The following is an 18,712-nucleotide window of genomic DNA, read 5'->3' as shown; positions in this document are numbered from 1 at the left end:
GTTCATTAACCAGGCTTAAAATACAGGATAAAACAAACCATTGTTAAAAAAAACACAAACATTTGATACATTGTCTGTGCAGGGAAGGGAACTTCAGAGCAAGGGAAAATATCTGTATAATCTCTTTACTTTCCTTACCATAGGCTCCAATCAGTGTCTGACAAGCTAAGACTCTTAATTCACTCACGCTCATTGTTTAAACAGGCATATTGTATGCCAGCCGAATACATTGTATCATCATGAACAGTCCAGGCTCCTTTCACTTCTATGCTACTCTCCATTCCAAACACTACATCTGATCCCTCTCCTGCACAGACACATGGACATAAACCCTCCAGGATGGTCATCCAGTGTGCAAGAGACATGCTCTTTATATTCATGGTGCATAAAACGAACAATTATTCAGTTTGTCAATACTCAATAAGGCATAAAAGGTGAGTGGGGTGGAGAAACTACTAAAAAGTGATAAATCAATTGCAATGTGTTAAATCAATAATATATAAAACGTGCACTAATCAAATATAAATGTACAACTATAAAAATAAAACATACAAGAGACAAATAAACATGTGAAAGATAAAAAGGGGCATTTATTTACCCTGTTATACCTATGCCCCAAAAGTGCCCTGTTACTCAGTCATAGAAGTATTGTGCTTGAAAAGTGACCTTTTCTTCTCAAGGAGCCCCTGCCCTTTAATGTCCTCGGCACATTACTGTTATAAAGTACCACTATAATGCGGTTCTCAGGGTCTCAGTAAGCTTTCACTGCTTTAAACAGCTCTCTCTAAAAGCCACAATCAGTATTAGAGCTGAGCAGTGATTAAAAATTATTTTCTTGATCAAGCCATTTTTTCAGTTCCAGTATTTTCTAAGTTTGGATTTGCAAAATCCCATAATCAAGTTATTTTCTGCAAGTCCATCAAAACACACTGAGCCATTTCTGTGTGTACCTGGTTCCTATCTGCTGCCCTTTGTTATTGTGGATCACCTCTCCGTTAAACAGTGATATGATTGACTGATAGGAAATTGATTTGCAGCCACATTCCTCCCAATCAATCATCATCATACCAAAACAGTAACTACTGTCATTCTGCAGATGAGCTGATGCAGACAAACAGGCCACAGTCCATGGGTGCACCGAGGGACTCTAATACAGTGATTTAACCCCTGAAATACCCCAGTTACTTATTCAATTTGTGTTACATTTGCGGTACGCGAATAAGAAGCTAGCCGAATAAGAAGCCAACTTCAGCATTGTTGTGCTTTAAGTAAATGTGGGTTCTGCGTCCAGAAAATGAATACTGTACTGAATAGTACAGTAAGGTTTTTGCACATGTGCACTGTTTAAAATATTTAAATAATAAACAATAATTAAAATCATATTTGAAATAATAATAACAATAGAACTAAAAAATAAAAAAAAAACTTTTTGATTTTTGTTTGCCACATGTCTGCAGTAGAACATGGCAGATATTGCAGCTATCATGAGTAAATGCAAGCACACATTTAAGATAGCAGCCCTGTGGTACATTACATGTATAATTGATCTAAAAAGCTTGTTAAGTTATCTACAGGGATGACACACATTTGTATAGCATATTTAAGCATGCAAAATATTTGTTACGTTTGGTGTGCTTCAGATGAAGTGAGTCTATTTTTGCAAGATTGACTCATTTTGCAGTGGAAAGAGGATCGTCTATCTTGCTTAAGTGTCTGTCTTGGACAGTTTCTTTTGCATTGGCTCTCTAGGGGCGGCTTCATTTCACTGATGAATGAGCCTTGTACTGATGGAAGGTATTTACATTATGGCACGGAGAGATGACTGTCCCCCTCTCTCTTTTCCTGCTTCCCTGCCTCTAGGGTGCAGCAACTCCTCCAAAGCTTCTCATGATGGCAAACGTGTTTATTTGCGTTTCTTATAAAATAAGGCTCGCTGGTGCATGGAATCTTGCAACTGCATTGTGTCTAGTTCTCAGTGAGTCCTAATGACAGCTCTGTTTCAAAACCATATGGAATAAAACCTTAATGCAGATAAATGTTAGATGTGACCTTTACTTCTAATACTACCGTAAAAAAAAAAAAAAGAAAGTCAAACCAAACCGATCTAAATTGCATTCTTACGCTGTTGGCAATACAGTATATCAGATGGCAAAACATTCAGCCAAAGACATTTTTTAATTGTTTTGTGAAGTTTTTTTGCCCTTGGGTGTATTTAGTAGCCACAAAGTACCTATTTTAAAATGAATGGGAACATAAAAGAAAATGCGAATTCACAAGGTGTAAGAGATTGGCTGTGGCCTTGTTATTATTATTATTATTGTTATTATTATTATTATTATTATTATTTCTTAGCAGACGCCTTTACCCAGGGCGACTTACAGTTGTATACAAAAAATACATAAAGAATTACAGTACAATTAAGAGCAAGATAAAAAAAAAAATACAATGACTTCAGTCCTAATAAGAGCAAATACAAAACACAAAATGATTTAATATCGAGGCAGTTCAAGAGCAGGTAACAGTGTTGATAGTTACATCAGGGTTAGATATGAGTGCAGGTGAAATACAAAATACTACAGATTGGGTTCAGTGCAGGATTAAATACAGTAAAATAGGGAGCAGATAAGTGCAAGTTAAAGTGCATTAAGAGTTAAATGACAGCTGTTATGTTTCTTTTGATATTTTGTAATATTCTGCACACTGCTGCATGGAACCAGTCACCGTAGACAGTGATTTGTTTTGTTTTTTGTGAGAGGAATAGTTACACTGTACAGGCATTTTAAATAATGTTTGACTTGAAGGGCAATGAATTTACTGAATGCTAGATGGGTAATACTATGTGCACTTCTGTGCATTTCTAATGAGACCTGAGGGACTCTGTCAGGTGTAGTGTTTATTACATCGTTGGATTCTGATCTTGGAGTGCTTAGGGTATTACAGACCTTGCTTACCATAAGTTCAGAAATAGGGTGTTTGTTTAGGTCAGTCTAATTCAAACCTTTAATATAATAAAGCTAAGCCTATTAAATAACACCAGTAAGCTTTTACCATATGGTCATGATACTGATGTAGGGTTAAATTACTGTGTTTTACAGATTAACTGTAAACAGTTTAATTAGCAACTTCTACATTTTGGTGAATAATTTATTCTCTAGTTGAAAATCAGTTCATGGCTTTTATGCATATTGTTTTTTAGTCTGTGTAATATTCAGACTACTTTTTCTGCATTTAATTAAAATTCAGAGATGGCAAGGTTATGTCATTTTTACCAACATGCATATTGCAAACACTGAGACTGCTATTCAAGGGACTAAGTACCTTTTGCTTTTGTTCTTCCTAGTGATTTTATTTTTCTTTTTTTCTGTAGCATTATTACCAACAGATCCTACCAAAGCTAATTTCTAGCTTGATCTTCCGGGAATGAGCTGCAGTGCCCTACAAACCAGCTTACCTTTGCTGATTTACTCGCACACAAGCATCCATTAATTGACTTATTAGTTTGAAGTGACCACCGCATTCATTAACGAGGTGTGATTGTAATGCAGTTGTTTTTTTTTTTTTACTGATAGTCTCTGACTGGGCAGTACTCCCTCCACAACAATGTTTTAACAGTAACAAACACACCTTGTGGTTAGGAATTTGTTGTCATTAAAAGCATTGCAGCGCTGTCTGGTTGTCTCAAGTACAATACGGAAGAGAATCTAATCTCCTAATGGAAATTTCCAGATGCTTGCAGAGCCAGAATGCCATATTTGACAAAGTTGTCAATTTGGGAGAGATGGCCACAGAACAAGTAATTTTAAATCATTACTGATTGTACTGTACATAGGTATTTTAAAGATGAGAAGGGACATTTTGTTTCTGAGATGTCGGTCTCTCTGTATACTGTACCTGCTGAACAACACGAATGTATTTAGCAAACCCACCCCCCAATCTCCACTCCAAACATGCACAAGAGGAACAAATACCACTGATCTTTTTTAAAACTGAGTGGTATTTTGAAGTCAGTTTCAGACTGCTTTGTAAGTGTCTTGGACTACATAATGGCGTTTTAATGAATACTGGTTGCTTATGGAAAATGGAATAGTACTGCAAGTGCTTATTCTCCTCTCTTAGAGGTCCCTCTCTGGCTGCAGTACTGATGTGTTGTTCAGAGGAGGTACTTGGACACCATAGGTCTGCTGGTACTGGAAACTGCATCTTTTTTCCAGTTACTCTGTCTTGGCCAAAGATCAAGACAAACAAATAGTTTAGGACAGTGAAGTGCATGAATTGATAGTGATTGGATTAATTATTATGCATGACAGGTTTTATGTTACTGCTTGACACTAGCAAAGTTGTATGCTGTATTTACTGTATAACATTTTGGTGTGTGTACAATTTTTGTTTTGTAGGAGATGTAATCTTGTTTCCTATGCAAAACAATAGACTGGACTATTTCAAGATTCTTTGCTTTGTTGGACAGCATTCAACGTGTTAGACGCTAGGCTTCAAGAAAATAAGTTTCAGCCAAATAAGTAATAGGGGACAAGATAATCACAGGTTTCAAAAATGGTATCACATCAGTAATAGCAGCTGCAGATTCATGCTTTTGATGATCCAACCCTGTTTCAGCTTGACCTAGAATAATTAGAGAGAGTGCATAACAATGTCCAATTAGGTACCATTTAAGGTCTGTCAACTCTGCTAGAATCTTCTATAGTGTAGTATGGGGTGTTGCATTTAAAGGACATACAGGAGAGCTAACACTTCCAAAATAATTCCAAGAAATATTACCTAATATCTAGGGGTGCACCGATAAGATCTTCTTGGCCGATACCGATAGCCGATGGTTATCTGCCCATGTCAGCCAATACAATAGCATACTGATAATTCACTAATATAATAATATGCACGAATAAGGCAAGCTAAATTATTCATTTGTCAGTCATCGGTGCACACGTTACACACCCTTTATTTTAATATATGGGCACTCCAAAGGACAGGTAGTCCGGCTCTCACTTCAGAATGACGGCAACCAAGGAGGCAGCAGCCGGCACCAGCTACATCTTCAGTGGGTCTCCGTAGGATGAGGGGAGGCGGCCCGGTGTTACGCAGATTTCTGTATCCCCATAGAATTCTGTATCCACTTAGATTTGACACCTGCGTAGGTCAAGATTGTTATACATGTAATAAAATTAGAATGTGTTTTAAAAGAAAAGTATAGTTTTATAAGGTTACTTTTAGTCAAGGGTTTCGTGTATTGAGCAACGCAGGAGGCTGAGCGTACTGTAGAAAATCAGTGGTGTTAAATGTGCTGTTTTATTTTGCTACAGAATTAGTTTGGTTGTTTTTAATATTTGTTGCAAACTTCAGCCAAACTCAATGGCAGTGCTTGAGAACACAGCTTGACTCTGGCCCAGGAATATCGCACATACACGTCCAGCTTTGAAAAACTGCATCTGCACAGGCATGGAATCATGCAGGGATACAGAATTCTGCGTAACACCGGGAATGTCTTGGTTTGAGACGGTCAAAGAGGAGAAACAGAAAATAATTAATTGAAAAAAGATATATGTTTGTTCACCTTTATCCCCCTCTGGTTTATTTTGAAGGTACTCCGGTACTGAAGTGTTAAATATAAGTGTGTTTCTTTTAAAGGGATTGCAAGTGTGCAGTTTATTTCTTTTTTTTCTTTGAAGAAACTTTATCCTTCCAGCTGCTTATCCGGTGATTTAGACTTGCTGCCCAGGCACAATTTGTGCAGTACTCACTGTTGTCTTTTCCATGACAAAAATGCTAACGTTTTCAGGGCCGAAATAATTTAGTGTAATCCATGTGTTAAAAGAGCACAACTGTCTCTTGGCTGTTTCGGCAATACAACGTCATAATAGAAAAAATACATCATGGGATTTTATACAGCACTGTATATTCCTACAATGCATCTTGCATTGAGAAAGCGACACAGTTGGAATTGGTATAAAGGAAATGATTATGTAATACAGTTAAAGCACAGTCATCTTTTGGTAAGTTGCATTTTTAGAATCATATCGTTATGTATAGTATTACAACACCGTATGTTAAAATATTTCCATCTTAATCCACAAAACCAACGAAATACATCCTATGCAGCCTATATATGACATTTTATTTATAGTGTTCTGTTGAACACTGGTACTCGTTTATCCTGGAAAAAGTTCAATACAGTACCAGAAAGCAGATATACGTGTTTATCATGTTTCCCACACAGCACTACTTGTGGTCTGCTCTATTTATATTGTGATTTAGACAGACACTGCCTGGCTTCAATAAGCGTTAAACTTAACATGCGTTGAGACACTTAGTAAAGTTAGCACTTTTAAGTAAATTTGGTTTTTGTATCAAGTCCCTCCCTTACGATATTAGGTGAGAGAATTTGAATACATTTCTATGGATTACCATTATTAATTGTATGTAAATGAGTCGCATGCGGTATTTTTTTCCACGCAATTCATTTCAGTGCAAAGCCATTTGCTGCTGGTTACTGAATACAGCAGGTGTACAAAGCACACAGTAACAGGTTTACTGCATGGTAAACTGGTTACTGCTGTTTATTGCATGAGGCCCTTAGCCCTCGCAGTGTCAAATGTGTTTCTTATTTTAAGCATACACTGCTTAAAAATGCAGCACAACTTAAATTGTTCAATTAATCAAAAAAAAAAAGAAAGATGTCATAGCATTTTTTTTTTAATTCAGTCAAACCTGAGTGCGTTACTTAACAAAAGATGGCACAGTAATCAATTTCTGCTTCAAAATGCCTTTGTGAAATTTCTTGTTTAGGTTGCCTGCTCTCATTTCAAAACGTCCTTGTTTTATCTTATATTCATCTGCTGGGAGACTAGTGTGATGAAATCAGAAGCTGGTTTTCTTTTTGTTGGTCAAAGTGTAAGAAGACTGGTGGAAATTTACTGTAGGTCTTGGTATGTTTCTTGCTAACCCTAATAGTTCCTTATTCTTTAGTTTTTTAATCATTTTTTAATCTGAAACATGTAGAACTGAACGTCATCCACGTTAACAGTCTCTTTTTGTTTCTGCGTACAGTGTAATCTCTTCTTATTTGGTAGTGTGTAATATAGTAAGGGAAAAACATCTGCTCATCTTGTTGTGCATGTTACTGTTTGTCATGGTTGCCTCTAAAAATAAATTTCATGTTTGTTTTGTAGAAGCGCTCCAAGGGCCATGTGCTTTTTGACAAAGTCTGCGATCAGCTCAACCTTTTAGAAAAGGATTACTTCGGTATCACATTCCGGGACTCAGAAAACCAAAAGGTGAGGAAACTGCATCACTTGACTTGAGAACTGCCTCCAACACTATCTCTATTTTTACTCCAATATTTGCATCATAACGCCGCTGCAGTCGCTGTTTTATTATTTCTTTTATATCTATACAGAAAGAGAAACGTAGATACAATAATGGTACTATCAGAAAAACTGAAGTTCATAAACAAAACTTTTTTTTTTTGTTTTTTTTTTTAAATCTCTTTCAGAATTGGTTGGACCCTGCCAAGGAAATAAAAAAACAGATACGAAGTAAGTGTTTCCAGATTCTAGATTATTATAATTAAAATGTATTACAAAAATATACACAGCACATGGATACACATGGATAATTTGTAGTAAGTCAGTTATTTAGATTAGCCAAACAAAATGTTTTAAAGTTTTTGGAATTCCTGTTGCACAAATTTTATTTAAGTACTTGCAAATTGCATGAATGTTGGATAATAATAACCCGGCTTTTCACGTCTGTATGTGTATAAAACATTTCTGTGAGACTTGCTGAGACAGATTTTTAAAGGTTTGTTTGCTGATCAGTATAAAAGTTACAAATAAGTTTCCAGAGGACCAAAACACCAAAGTCTTGTATAAACTCCATCAACATAGATAGTAGATAGTAAAAAAAAAAAAAAAAATTAATTAAAAAAATATAGAGTAGCATACATTAGATAAGTAGTATAAAGGGCATTTACTGTACCATGCTAGCTTGTTAAGCTCATTTTCTTCATTGCTTATAATGCATTGTGGAGATTGAAAAAATGTAATTATAGATCAACGATAATACAGATGTGGTTAGAACATGTTTGTATTTGTGCTTTCTACTACTGAAGGATTATTACCAGCATATTAATCTCTGCTATAGAGAAAGCATACCAATCTGACCTATTGTTTACAAGTTCTGTGCAGTGCTAACATTTCTGAAAAATAATTGTAATTTAGTGGTGAAGGGGTCTTGACTAATTAGTGTGTGTTTTTTAAAGTGTTTTTCCCATAATGAAATATGTTATAATGGCAATTGTCATCCATGGCAAAGGCTCTCAAGAAAGGTGTCTGATAAGTCGTTACATGTCAGTGGTGTTAACTGGCAAGAATATAAGTGATCCAGTGTTTTTGTCCTGTGATCGATTAACGTTTGGGGGCACTAAAGTTCGCAACATACAGTAATATTTCAGCAGTTGCATCGTTATCCTTTTAACCAGTTAATGCACTGAATCAACCCAGTTAACGTAATTTGCCATAATATTGTTGATAAGACATATTCAGATGGGGTACTTGGTTAAATTAGTTTTGGTGGTGTCTGTCCAGCTTCTAATGCATCATAAACAAATTCTACATCCATCTCAGTTTGCATTGCAGTTGTTCTGCAGGCCCTCATTGAAGATAGTTATTGGATAAACACCTGGTCATAAGTCTGTTTCCATCCCGAGAAGCTTTCTTTGGTAATACAGTACACAGTGAAGAACAATTGTAGGTGCTGACATTGCTTATACAGTAGTCTCTGGCTAAGAGAACCAGTGTTCTCTAAGACAGACTTGACCACCGGACACAGTATGAATCAATAAATACAAATGTATTAATTACATATGTCATGACGCACAGAATAAGCAGGAGAAAGGCAATAGGCAAGCATATGTTAATAAACTATAATAATAAACCTAACTGACAAACTAAATTAACATAACACCCCTAGATATGGTAAATATGCAGCAGTGGCTCTAACAGTAGTTATGAATACGATAATTCATTTTAACACAATGGTTATTAACACAGCACCGCTCTACACACGTTAAAAAATGAAGCAGCAGCTGATCTTACAATGAGAAAATTCTGTTTCACCACAAGGTTGTTCCCTAAGCAAAAGTGCCCTCTTAGGAGGTGTTACTAATGGCGGAGACTACTGTATTACAGTTCCTACAGCGGAGAGGCTATGACAGGTCGGTCCTCTACACTCGACGTGCTGTTTGTTACATTTTGTATTGTAAGTATTGGCTTGTGTTTATGCAGGTGGTGCCTGGCAGTTTGCATTCAATGTGAAGTTCTACCCTCCTGACCCAGCCCAGCTTTCAGAAGATATCACCAGGTAAGGTAGCAGGAAACACATTTTGTATTCTTTTCCCAGTTGTGGTTAGATATGTGTGCATTATTTGAATGACTATATTAGTATATAAAGGCAATGTGACCTTAAGAAAGTGTCTGTTTATATACTACAAATATTCCCCCTTGTAGGTATTACCTGTGCTTGCAGCTAAGGGACGATGTGGTGTCGGGCCGCCTGCCTTGCTCCTTTGCCACACACTCTGTGCTGGGCTCTTACACTGTCCAGTCTGAGCTGGGGGACTATGACCCAGAAGAGTATGGCACTGACTATGTCAGTGAGTTCCGCTTCTCCCCGAACCAGACTAAAGAGCTTGAGGAAAAAGTCATGGAATTGCACAAAAATGTCAAGTGAGTCAAACTTTTGCTTAGTTTGCCTGTAGTGTCTTGCTCTATGGGGCAACAGTCCAACCAAGTCACAATAAACAAAAAAAAGCTCCACCAGTGCCATTTCTGTTTGTTTAAACAGGACACACTAACTGTCTTTTTTTTTTGGTTTTAAGTGTATGCATATTTTTTGTTAAATGAATTTTCATCTGAAATAGTTTGGACTGATGATCGCAGCAGTCTCCATATGATTAGATAAAGGACATTTATCTATAGTGATTTCAAAGAGTACTTGAAAAATGAGTGATGGTAATGCACATCTCCTACTTACCTCAATTCTGTCATCAGTTGCTGTTCTGTTACACTGGTGATCACATTTGATAAGGGCTTCATCAAAGGCAGCTTGAATAGGAAATATCACCTTTCGATAGGGTGAATATATACCAATCATTTTCTAATGTATAGCATTGGCTTTTTCTGTTCATATTGTATTACTTGACCGTGGGGGAGAAAACATTGCTGGGAGATAAAAGTTGCCTCCCTTGCAGTTAAGAAATTAAGAAGATTATGCGCCAAGAACATACAACTTGGCTATTCTTAAAAAAAAAAAAAAAAAAAAAAACATGCTAAATGTGTAAACATCAACATTGTTTGATTTGTTTTGAACATCCCAGCTCTCTGTATTTTACACGTGCTATAGTTTAAAAGAAGAGTTCAAATAGATTGGAGTGAAAACCTTTTCTTGTAAGTCTTTCTGCATTGTATTTATTGCTAAGTCTGTCCTCTACAAAAACTCAGTGTTGTACTTGGCAGGCAGATTTTTCTTTTCTAACTAGAACAGCCAAATTTACACAAAATTTCTATATCTTGCCTGCAGCATAAGGAGTTAAATAGAATATTAATTTGTTTTTGTCATTTTTTTCTGCTAGGGGAATGACGCCTGCTGAAGCAGAGATTAATTTACTGGAGAATGCCAAAAAACTGTCCATGTATGGAGTAGATCTGCATCATGCCAAGGTAGTTTATAGCAGCACACATATGCATCCACAAGGATACAAATTGCTACTGGAAATTAAAAAGGGTGTGGGTTCCAAGAAGAAACCTCTTTTACTGATTTGAACTTCACAATAAGTGTTAATTGCTGCACAAAACATATAAGAAGTATCTACCATTCCAAAGATGCACCATTGAATGTGTAGATGTGGCCCCAGCAGTTTACATGCGTACAAATCTAAGATTACCCACAAAACAAAATGAAGTAATTGTGAGTGTACTTTTTGCAGGATTCAGAAGGAGTGGAAATCATGCTAGGAGTGTGTGCTAGTGGGCTGCTTATCTATCGAGACCGGCTCAGAATAAATAGGTTTGCCTGGCCCAAGGTGCTCAAAATTTCTTATAAGAGGAACAACTTCTACATCAAAATCAGGCCAGGGGAGGTAAGGCTATGAACAAATATTTTATTGGTAAACTTACACACAAAGCTGTGTGTAGGGGTGGGATGCTTAAATAGGAAAGGCAGGAAAGACAGAGGATTTTAGATTGGGGCTGTAACATATGCATCAATATGATTTACTGGAACATTAAAAATGTGTGATATCATTACTGTAAAAAAAAAAATTAAAAAAAAGTAATAAACTCAGGAAAGGAAATGAGTTAGGAAAATGACTTCCATTCATTTGTTACATAGACCTACTGTAGTGGAACAAAGTGAGTAACCAGAATGGTACATACGACATCAAATAAACATCTGCCATAAGCTAATTTACTGGCTAATCATAGTACAGCAACCTAATATATGAAGCATTAAAAGATCATTTGCTTTTCAATGATTCATTTGTTCTGTAAGAACAAAGTTGAGCTGTAACTGTTAAGTTGAAAAAAGTCGTCAAGTATGGATTGTTTAGGCTGGATGACTTAAAAAAAAAAAACAACAAAAAAAAAAGAATAAAACATTGTTATTTAATGTTAAACCAAATTGCCCTCTGACATTTACATTATTTTAAATCCTTGCATTAAGCACTATTAACAACTGTTGTAGTTCTCTTTAAATGAAAACACCAGAGACATGCTTTCATATAGAGTATAACCAATTATGATTCCATTAATAGCCGCAGTAGTAAAGTAATTCATTTAGGACATCAACGTGCACTGTGCTTTAATGTATGAGGACACTTCAATAGTTCAGTATTCTCTGTAGTTCTGTGTTTTGTTATGTGTAATACAAAATAATGTATTTGTCACTAGGCTGAAAACTGTCCCTTTTTCTTAGTTTGAACAGTTCGAAAGCACAATTGGCTTTAAGTTACCAAACCATCGAGCTGCCAAGAGGCTGTGGAAGGTTTGTGTGGAGCACCATACATTCTTCAGGTAGGTTGCACATTCTGTCTTCGTGTGGAAATGTTTAACACTGGTTAACACTGTTAACTAATACTGTCCCTTTTCACTATGGAGACCATCTCTCACTATTAGGACCAGCTCTCTATCAAGAGCCTTTTACTCACTCAGAAGCAGACCATTTGGATTTAGGTTCTTGGTGCAGTGATAGCATTTTAGCCACTGGGTGGCATTAAGAAGGTCATGTAAAAATGTATTTGAATTATAGGCAAATTGAAGTAACGCAAGATTACATTAGCTATTACTTTGCTTGTTCCTGGTTCACAGCATTGGTGCCTTTCATCGAGACTTCCAGGTTTGTCTTACAAATTTCAAATGACTCGCAGTATAAATGATTAAGTAGTATGAATTAAATGTACCTCAAGTACAATATACAGTTTTTTAAACAACACATTGAATGCAACTATGGCACGGCATTGATGTGCTTAATAAGGTAATAAGTTTGAAATACATTTACAAATCTTCCAGTTCACCAACTTTTGCAGACAGCAGCTATGATAATGGATTTTTACTGCAGTACTTTTGCAGGTGTTCATTCACTGACATCTAAGATTTATATCCGCATCACTGTTTCCTTAGGCTAGTATCCCCAGAAGTCCCAGCAAAGAAGTTTCTCACTTTGGGTTCTAAATTCCGCTTCAGCGGAAGGACACAAGCCCAGACACGACGGGCCAGTTCTCAGATAGTCCGTCCTGCACCCTCATTTGAACGTTCCTCTAGCAAACGCTACACAATGTCCCGCAGCTTGGATGGGGGTAAGTGCGTCATGATGATAATTCTGAATGTATTGTGACATCCTGTTATTTTGAGCGCGCTTTTAATGGTGTAAATAATCCTCTAGGCTTTTTAGTCTGCCAAATAAGACAGTGTGCCTTTTTTGTCCTGCTTCATTTGTATAGGTTTAAAGAAGATACTGAGTTTTTCTTTATTTCCCTGTCCATCATCGGGCTAAGGGAGTATTTTAATTTATTGCAAGCACTGTCATGTTTTATCAATGTTTCCCACACCACACTAAATTATGTTATTTTGCAAGCCAAGATGCACACATCCAGAATGGATTACACGTCATAATGTGGTAAACAGGTTTTCGATAGAATGTTTTATTTCCTGATGTCTTTGGAAAAGTGTGGGAGAAGGAGGAGAGGAGGGAGTGATAGAAGTCTAGGGCAGCAGGGAGTTTGGTTCTCTTCCATTTCTTTTCAGCAGAGCGTAGGTTGGTTCTTTCTGAGCGGAGCACAAAGGAGAGTCAGGATTGGGGAGGAGAAGGGCGGGCAGGTTGGCAGGTGAGGGGATAGAAGGAGTCGAGGGAGGAGAAAATGTTGGAGGTAGCGGAGTTTACAGAGAGTTGGGAGGAGTCGATAGGAGGGAGGTGAGAGAGTGCGGTGGAGGCAAGGACAGAGTGGGAGAGAGAGCGGAAGTTACGACGGGAGGTCACAGTGGAGGTAGGTGGAGTAGGGAGTGAGGGGAGAGACAGAGAAAAAGAGATGAAATAGTGATCAGAGAGCTCCATAGGGGTGACAGAGAAGGTGAAGGGGCAGAAGGCCCTGGAGAAGGTGAGGTCCAGTTGATGGCCAGCTTTGTGGGTAGGAGGAGATAGAGAGAGAGAGAGAGAAGTTGAAGGAGTGAAGGAGAGGAGGGAATCCGGCAGAGTGGGTGTGGTTGGAGAGATGGATATTGAAATCACTTAACAGGACAGTTGGGGTAGACAGAGAGGGCAGGGAGGAGAGCAGATAGTCGAGTTCATCGAGAAAGTGAGTGAGAGGTCCAGGGGGACAATACAGTACAATTAGGAGTTGACAGGGAGAGGTTAGTTGGAGAGAGTGAAATTCAAAGGTGTTAACAGAGAGTGATGAGACGTCAGAAAGGACAGAAAAGAGTAAGGAGTGAGATGTAGAGAATGGGATAGGACAGGGCAGAAGGAGTTACAATGTTGTCAGGAGAGAGCCAGGTTTCAGTAAGAGCAAGGAAATCAAGAGAGGTGGGAGGCAGGCAGAGGTGAAATCAGCTTTGTTAGCGGAAGAGTGACAGTTCCAGAGGGCACCAGAGAGAGTGGGAGGGGGGGAGAGGCAAAGGGAGGTTATAGGGGTTAGAGGAGCAGCAGTGGAGAGAGGACATAGGAGGGGAGTGAGAGGAGAGAACAACACAGATGTGAGAGACAGTCATAGCAGGACAGGTGAGACAGATAGGTACAGTAGTAGTGGGAGCAGGAGCGGTGGGGGAAGGGTACAGGCCTGACTAGTAGTTGGTGTCTTCCAGAGCTCTGCTAGGTTCAGATTTTCTCCAGCAGCCTCTCCTCACAGGTCTCTAATCGCTGGACTCCCACAGGCTGGCACACAAATAGGCTAGCTGTCTATTATACTAACTGGATGGATTAAAGCTGTGAGCAAACCAATAAAATTGCAAATCAACCTCTATTCAATTTAACCACACTCACCTGACACTCACAAACAGTACATTACCTAATTAAAATAACACCTTAACCCTCCTATTAGGTTTCGGGTCTATTTGACCTGACTGTAGTTTCCAATTAGCTTAAATGCTTAAATGCATTTTCTGTATAATATTGTATGACTTTTCCTATGTTGGGGTCATGAATTCATGAACATAAACAGAAAATAAAAACATGTAATCAATTTTAAGGCTGTTTAAATTAGTTTGAAATTGCATCAGGTAGCCAATGGGAGAGATTTGGAAAAGGAAAACGTCCTCGATCAACCTGTCCTCACTCTGACTGCCACAGTTCAGACTGCCCTTGGACATGTGGTCCTTAGATAGCTGGTGCTTAGAACGGCTGGCATTCTAAGGCACTGATTGCTAATGTATACTGTCCTGTAGGCCAGGAGCTGTATACTTAAAAAAAAATGTTGCATTAACCTCACATTTCACGACATTTAATTTTGCTATTTTTTAAGTGCAGGCTGGTTACCTTTAGCAAGCAACAATTTTAACTAACAAATAAACTAGAATCCACATACTCATTTCTACGCATATTCAAAAAGCAACACAAATTCCAGCCAGGGGAAGAAGCAGATACCACATGTGTTTGCAGATTATGCTCTCAAAACGTATAAATATCTTTTATTAGTTTTGTATTGTTCCTAATGGCATCAAATATATGATGGTGATGGAAAAGACATTTAAACTGTTTTTTTATGTTTCTGGATAAACAAAAATATTCTGTTTTTAAAACCTTTGCGTTGCAATTTTCTCAATGTTGTGAAAATAGATAAAATACAACCATTTAGGTTTCAAAAGTAGTTGGAAACCACTGGGGTTCATTGCACAGCCTTATTGTATTCTTCTGTTCCATAGATTTATTTAGTGTCACAGTGTGATGAGGTGTAGCTTTGAAAATTTGGTCAAACTTAGCTTACAATTCACTTGGAAGCTGGAAACTACCTAATGTGTTTCTGCTATGAAAAGCTGGCTTAACAGTTAATGGTTCTCAGAATGTTAAATTAACCAAAGATAATAGCAGCCCAATACTGCCACCACTCCAGTTCTGGCTATGTTTTAGAACTTATTTTGTTAAAGTTCTTTTCATTTTTAAATTATCACCACCTAACTTATACCAATCTCCCCAGCTCAACGGAGTAAACCAAAAAGCAAACTGACTGTTGTACCTGGAGTTAAACTGCCAGCCACAGTAAATGAGACTAACATTCCAGGTAGATATGTAGTGTGCCCGATAAAATGAATTTGCTGGTTTGCATGCCATTGGTGACCTGATCACCCTTATTTCTTACAAGTTTCATGCAATTCTTCCTGGCAGATATAATGATATTAACCACAGATTACTGTTCGATTTGGCTGATATCCAACCTTTCATCTGTTTCTAAACCTTTACCTTTGCATGTTAATTTAATACAGATTGTGTGATGAGTGCTTGATATGTGGGTTAATCCTAATTACACTGAAATCTGATACACACTGTTCTGCAATGCCTGTTTGATTTTTCTAGTTATTTAAATTGTTGAATGTAACTGGAGTGGTACGTGATGTCAATGTGAAGTGTCATACATGTGCAACAGTTATGATAATAAAAACATGACAAACGCATTTGGGAAATATTAATGCCGCTTCTATCGAATGAGATCTAAAAACTGTTTCTTGGTGGAGGAAATGGCTTTCGCTGTTGGCTTTTAATTGTAAGGCAAAAATAATGACTGCACATCTTTAATGCAGCCTGATTGCTGTTTTACAATACAATGCCTTTCAGAGCATAACAAATACCTCCTTATTAGTCTCGGTATTCAAATATCTCTTTGCAATCTAGCCTCAGTGAGTGAAAACCAGGAAATATTCATGAAGGATTCCATGTCCGCTTCAGAGATGGGCACCGCCCAGTATGGGACGACCAAGGGCATCGCTTCGGGGGACCTCATCACCACAGTGACCCCTGAAAAGAAGGCTGAGGAGGAAAGGGCCGAGGAGGAGCAAGGGACGATGAAAAAAGAAGAGGAGGAGGAGGTGGAGGAAGAAGAGGAGATGGAGGTTCCTGAACCCGCTCCGCTTACCCCTGTTAAATACGACACAAAGGTACGTTCTATAGGATCAGCATGGTCGGGCACTTGCAGAGTATTCTATAAAATGACCTTGGCCTGGCTTAAAAGTTCTTTGGGTAAGCAAAGTGTAATTAATTAGGCAGTGTTTAATGGTAGAAAAAACAACAATGCAGAAAACAGAAAATTGGTTGAACAAAATCGAATTGATCTATGTTTAGAGTAATCTAGTTTGACAAATCTTGCACAAAATGGGATCATAGCATAATTGCAAACAGTCCCATCAGAGATGCATCTCTCGTAGAAGACTGTATAGAAACGGATCATAATTAAGGGTGTATTTTTTTCAAGTTTCTTGTGGATTTTTACAATTTCTGTCAAGTGTACCCATTTTCATGTAATATGTATATCCCTGTGAATTTTCATTTCTGAAAGAGCAGTGTAAATACACATTTCTAGCACTTAAAAATAAATACAGCAAACATTTGTCTTATTGAAGCACTACCTGGTACACTGCATTTAGGAACTTGGCAGCCGGTTTAGTTTGCTTCTGGTAAATGATTGAACACACTGCATAGACCTTCACGACGTCTGTAAAATTTCTTCAACAAAAGACACCAGCTGCATCAAAGATTGGAAATATTTCTGCTAAAGATCACTCTGTCCAGTACAAGAAGGGGACATTTCATGTGTAGTTATTTTTACATTTTTTCATGTTTTTATTTTATTTGATAATTCACTGATAAAAATGTTATGTCTTTAAAAGGTGGACATAAAAAACAAAATATTCTATAATTTAGCATTTATTGTTTTTCAAGTAAGCATGAAATATTTAGGAACATTTGTAGTGTCCCTAGTTCCAATCCCTGACATACAATACAGGCAACAGTTAGAACACAAGGTAATGAACTCATGGTGTTAGAGTGGCCATGCTGGCTTTAAACTAACATTTCGTTAAGCACAAGTGTAAACTTAGACTTACCTCTGAAAGGGAGGCAACAGGGAATTTATTGTGCAGTTGAAATATGTATATATGCGTGTGTATGTATGTATATGTGTGTGTGTGTGTGTGTATATATATATATATATATATATACACACACACACATACACACAGTGCCTATAGAAAGTCTACACCCCTTTCAAAATTTTCACCTTTTGATGCCTTATAGCCTGGAAATAAAATGCATAATCTATCATTTATCTACACATCCTACACCACAACTTCCAAGTGGAAAAAAAAATATTGTTGAAATTTGTAGAAAATTAATTAAAAATAAAAACTGAAATAGCTTGGTTGAATAAGTGTCCACCCCCTTGTAATAGCAATCCTAAATTAAAAATCACAAACCAAGTTAAATTGTAGTGATTCACATGATTTCAGGATAAATTCAGCAGTTCCTGTAGGTTCCCTCTGCTGGGTAGTGCATTTCAAAGCAAAGACTCAATCATGAGCACCAAGATGCTTTCAAAAGAACTCCGGGACAAAGTTGTTGAAAGGCACAGATCAGGGGATGGGTATAAAAAAATTATCACAGGCCTTGAATATCCCTTGGAGCATGGTCAAGATGAGTATAAAGAAGTGGAAGGTGTATGGCACCACCAAGACTGCCTAGATCAGGTCGTCCTTCCAAACTGGATGAAAAAGCGAGAAGGAGACTGATCATAGAGGCTACCGAGAGGCAAGTGGCAAATTTGCAAGAGCTACAGGCTTTTATGGCCTTGACTGATCAAAGTGTGCATGTGACAACAATATCCCAAGCACTCCACAAATCTGGCCTGTATGGTAGGGTGGCAAGAAGGAAGCCATTACTCAAGAAAGCCTCCTTGAATCCCGTTTGAAGTATCTCAAAAAAAAAAAAAAAAAACACTCGGGAGATTCTGTAGCCATGTGGCAAAAGGTTTTGTGGTCTGACGAAACTAAAATGGAACTTTTTGGCCTAAATGCAAAGCGTTATGTTTGGCGCAAACCCAACACAGCGCATCACCCAAAGAACACCATCCCTACTGTGAAGCATGGTGGTGGCAGCATCATGTTATGGGGATGTTTCTCATCAGCAGGGACTGGGGCACTTGTCAGGATAGAAGGGAAAATGAATGGAG

General features: G+C 37.7%; 1 protein-coding gene across 29 annotated transcripts in view; it reads left to right on the top strand.

Annotated features, from left to right (window-relative positions):
• LOC121313165 (band 4.1-like protein 3) overlaps positions 1-18,712 on the top strand; it is a 115,196-nt gene that overhangs the window by 77,331 nt on the left and 19,153 nt on the right. For 18 of the 29 annotated variants that reach the window (XM_041245430.1, XM_041245425.1, XM_041245428.1 and 15 more), the window contains exons 4-13: positions 7,182-7,286; positions 7,505-7,547; positions 9,297-9,372; positions 9,519-9,737; positions 10,643-10,730; positions 10,997-11,149; positions 11,983-12,080; positions 12,687-12,862; positions 15,692-15,775; positions 16,384-16,646. In XM_041245430.1, the coding sequence (XP_041101364.1) occupies positions 7,182-7,286; positions 7,505-7,547; positions 9,297-9,372; positions 9,519-9,737; positions 10,643-10,730; positions 10,997-11,149; positions 11,983-12,080; positions 12,687-12,862; positions 15,692-15,775; positions 16,384-16,646 (1,305 nt within the window). The remainder of the gene's footprint in view (positions 1-7,181; positions 7,287-7,504; positions 7,548-9,296; positions 9,373-9,518; positions 9,738-10,642; positions 10,731-10,996; positions 11,150-11,982; positions 12,081-12,686; positions 12,863-15,691; positions 15,776-16,383; positions 16,647-18,712) is intronic. The other 11 variants (XM_041245435.1, XM_041245431.1, XM_041245429.1 and 8 more) reach the window with 3 other exon arrangements.

This window comes from Polyodon spathula, chromosome 3 (genome assembly GCF_017654505.1).
Source record: "Polyodon spathula isolate WHYD16114869_AA chromosome 3, ASM1765450v1, whole genome shotgun sequence".
Classification (NCBI taxonomy): Eukaryota; Metazoa; Chordata; class Actinopteri; order Acipenseriformes; family Polyodontidae; genus Polyodon; species Polyodon spathula.
The sequence above is the reverse complement of the archived record's forward strand: the minus strand, read 5'-3'. Positions and strand labels throughout refer to the sequence as shown.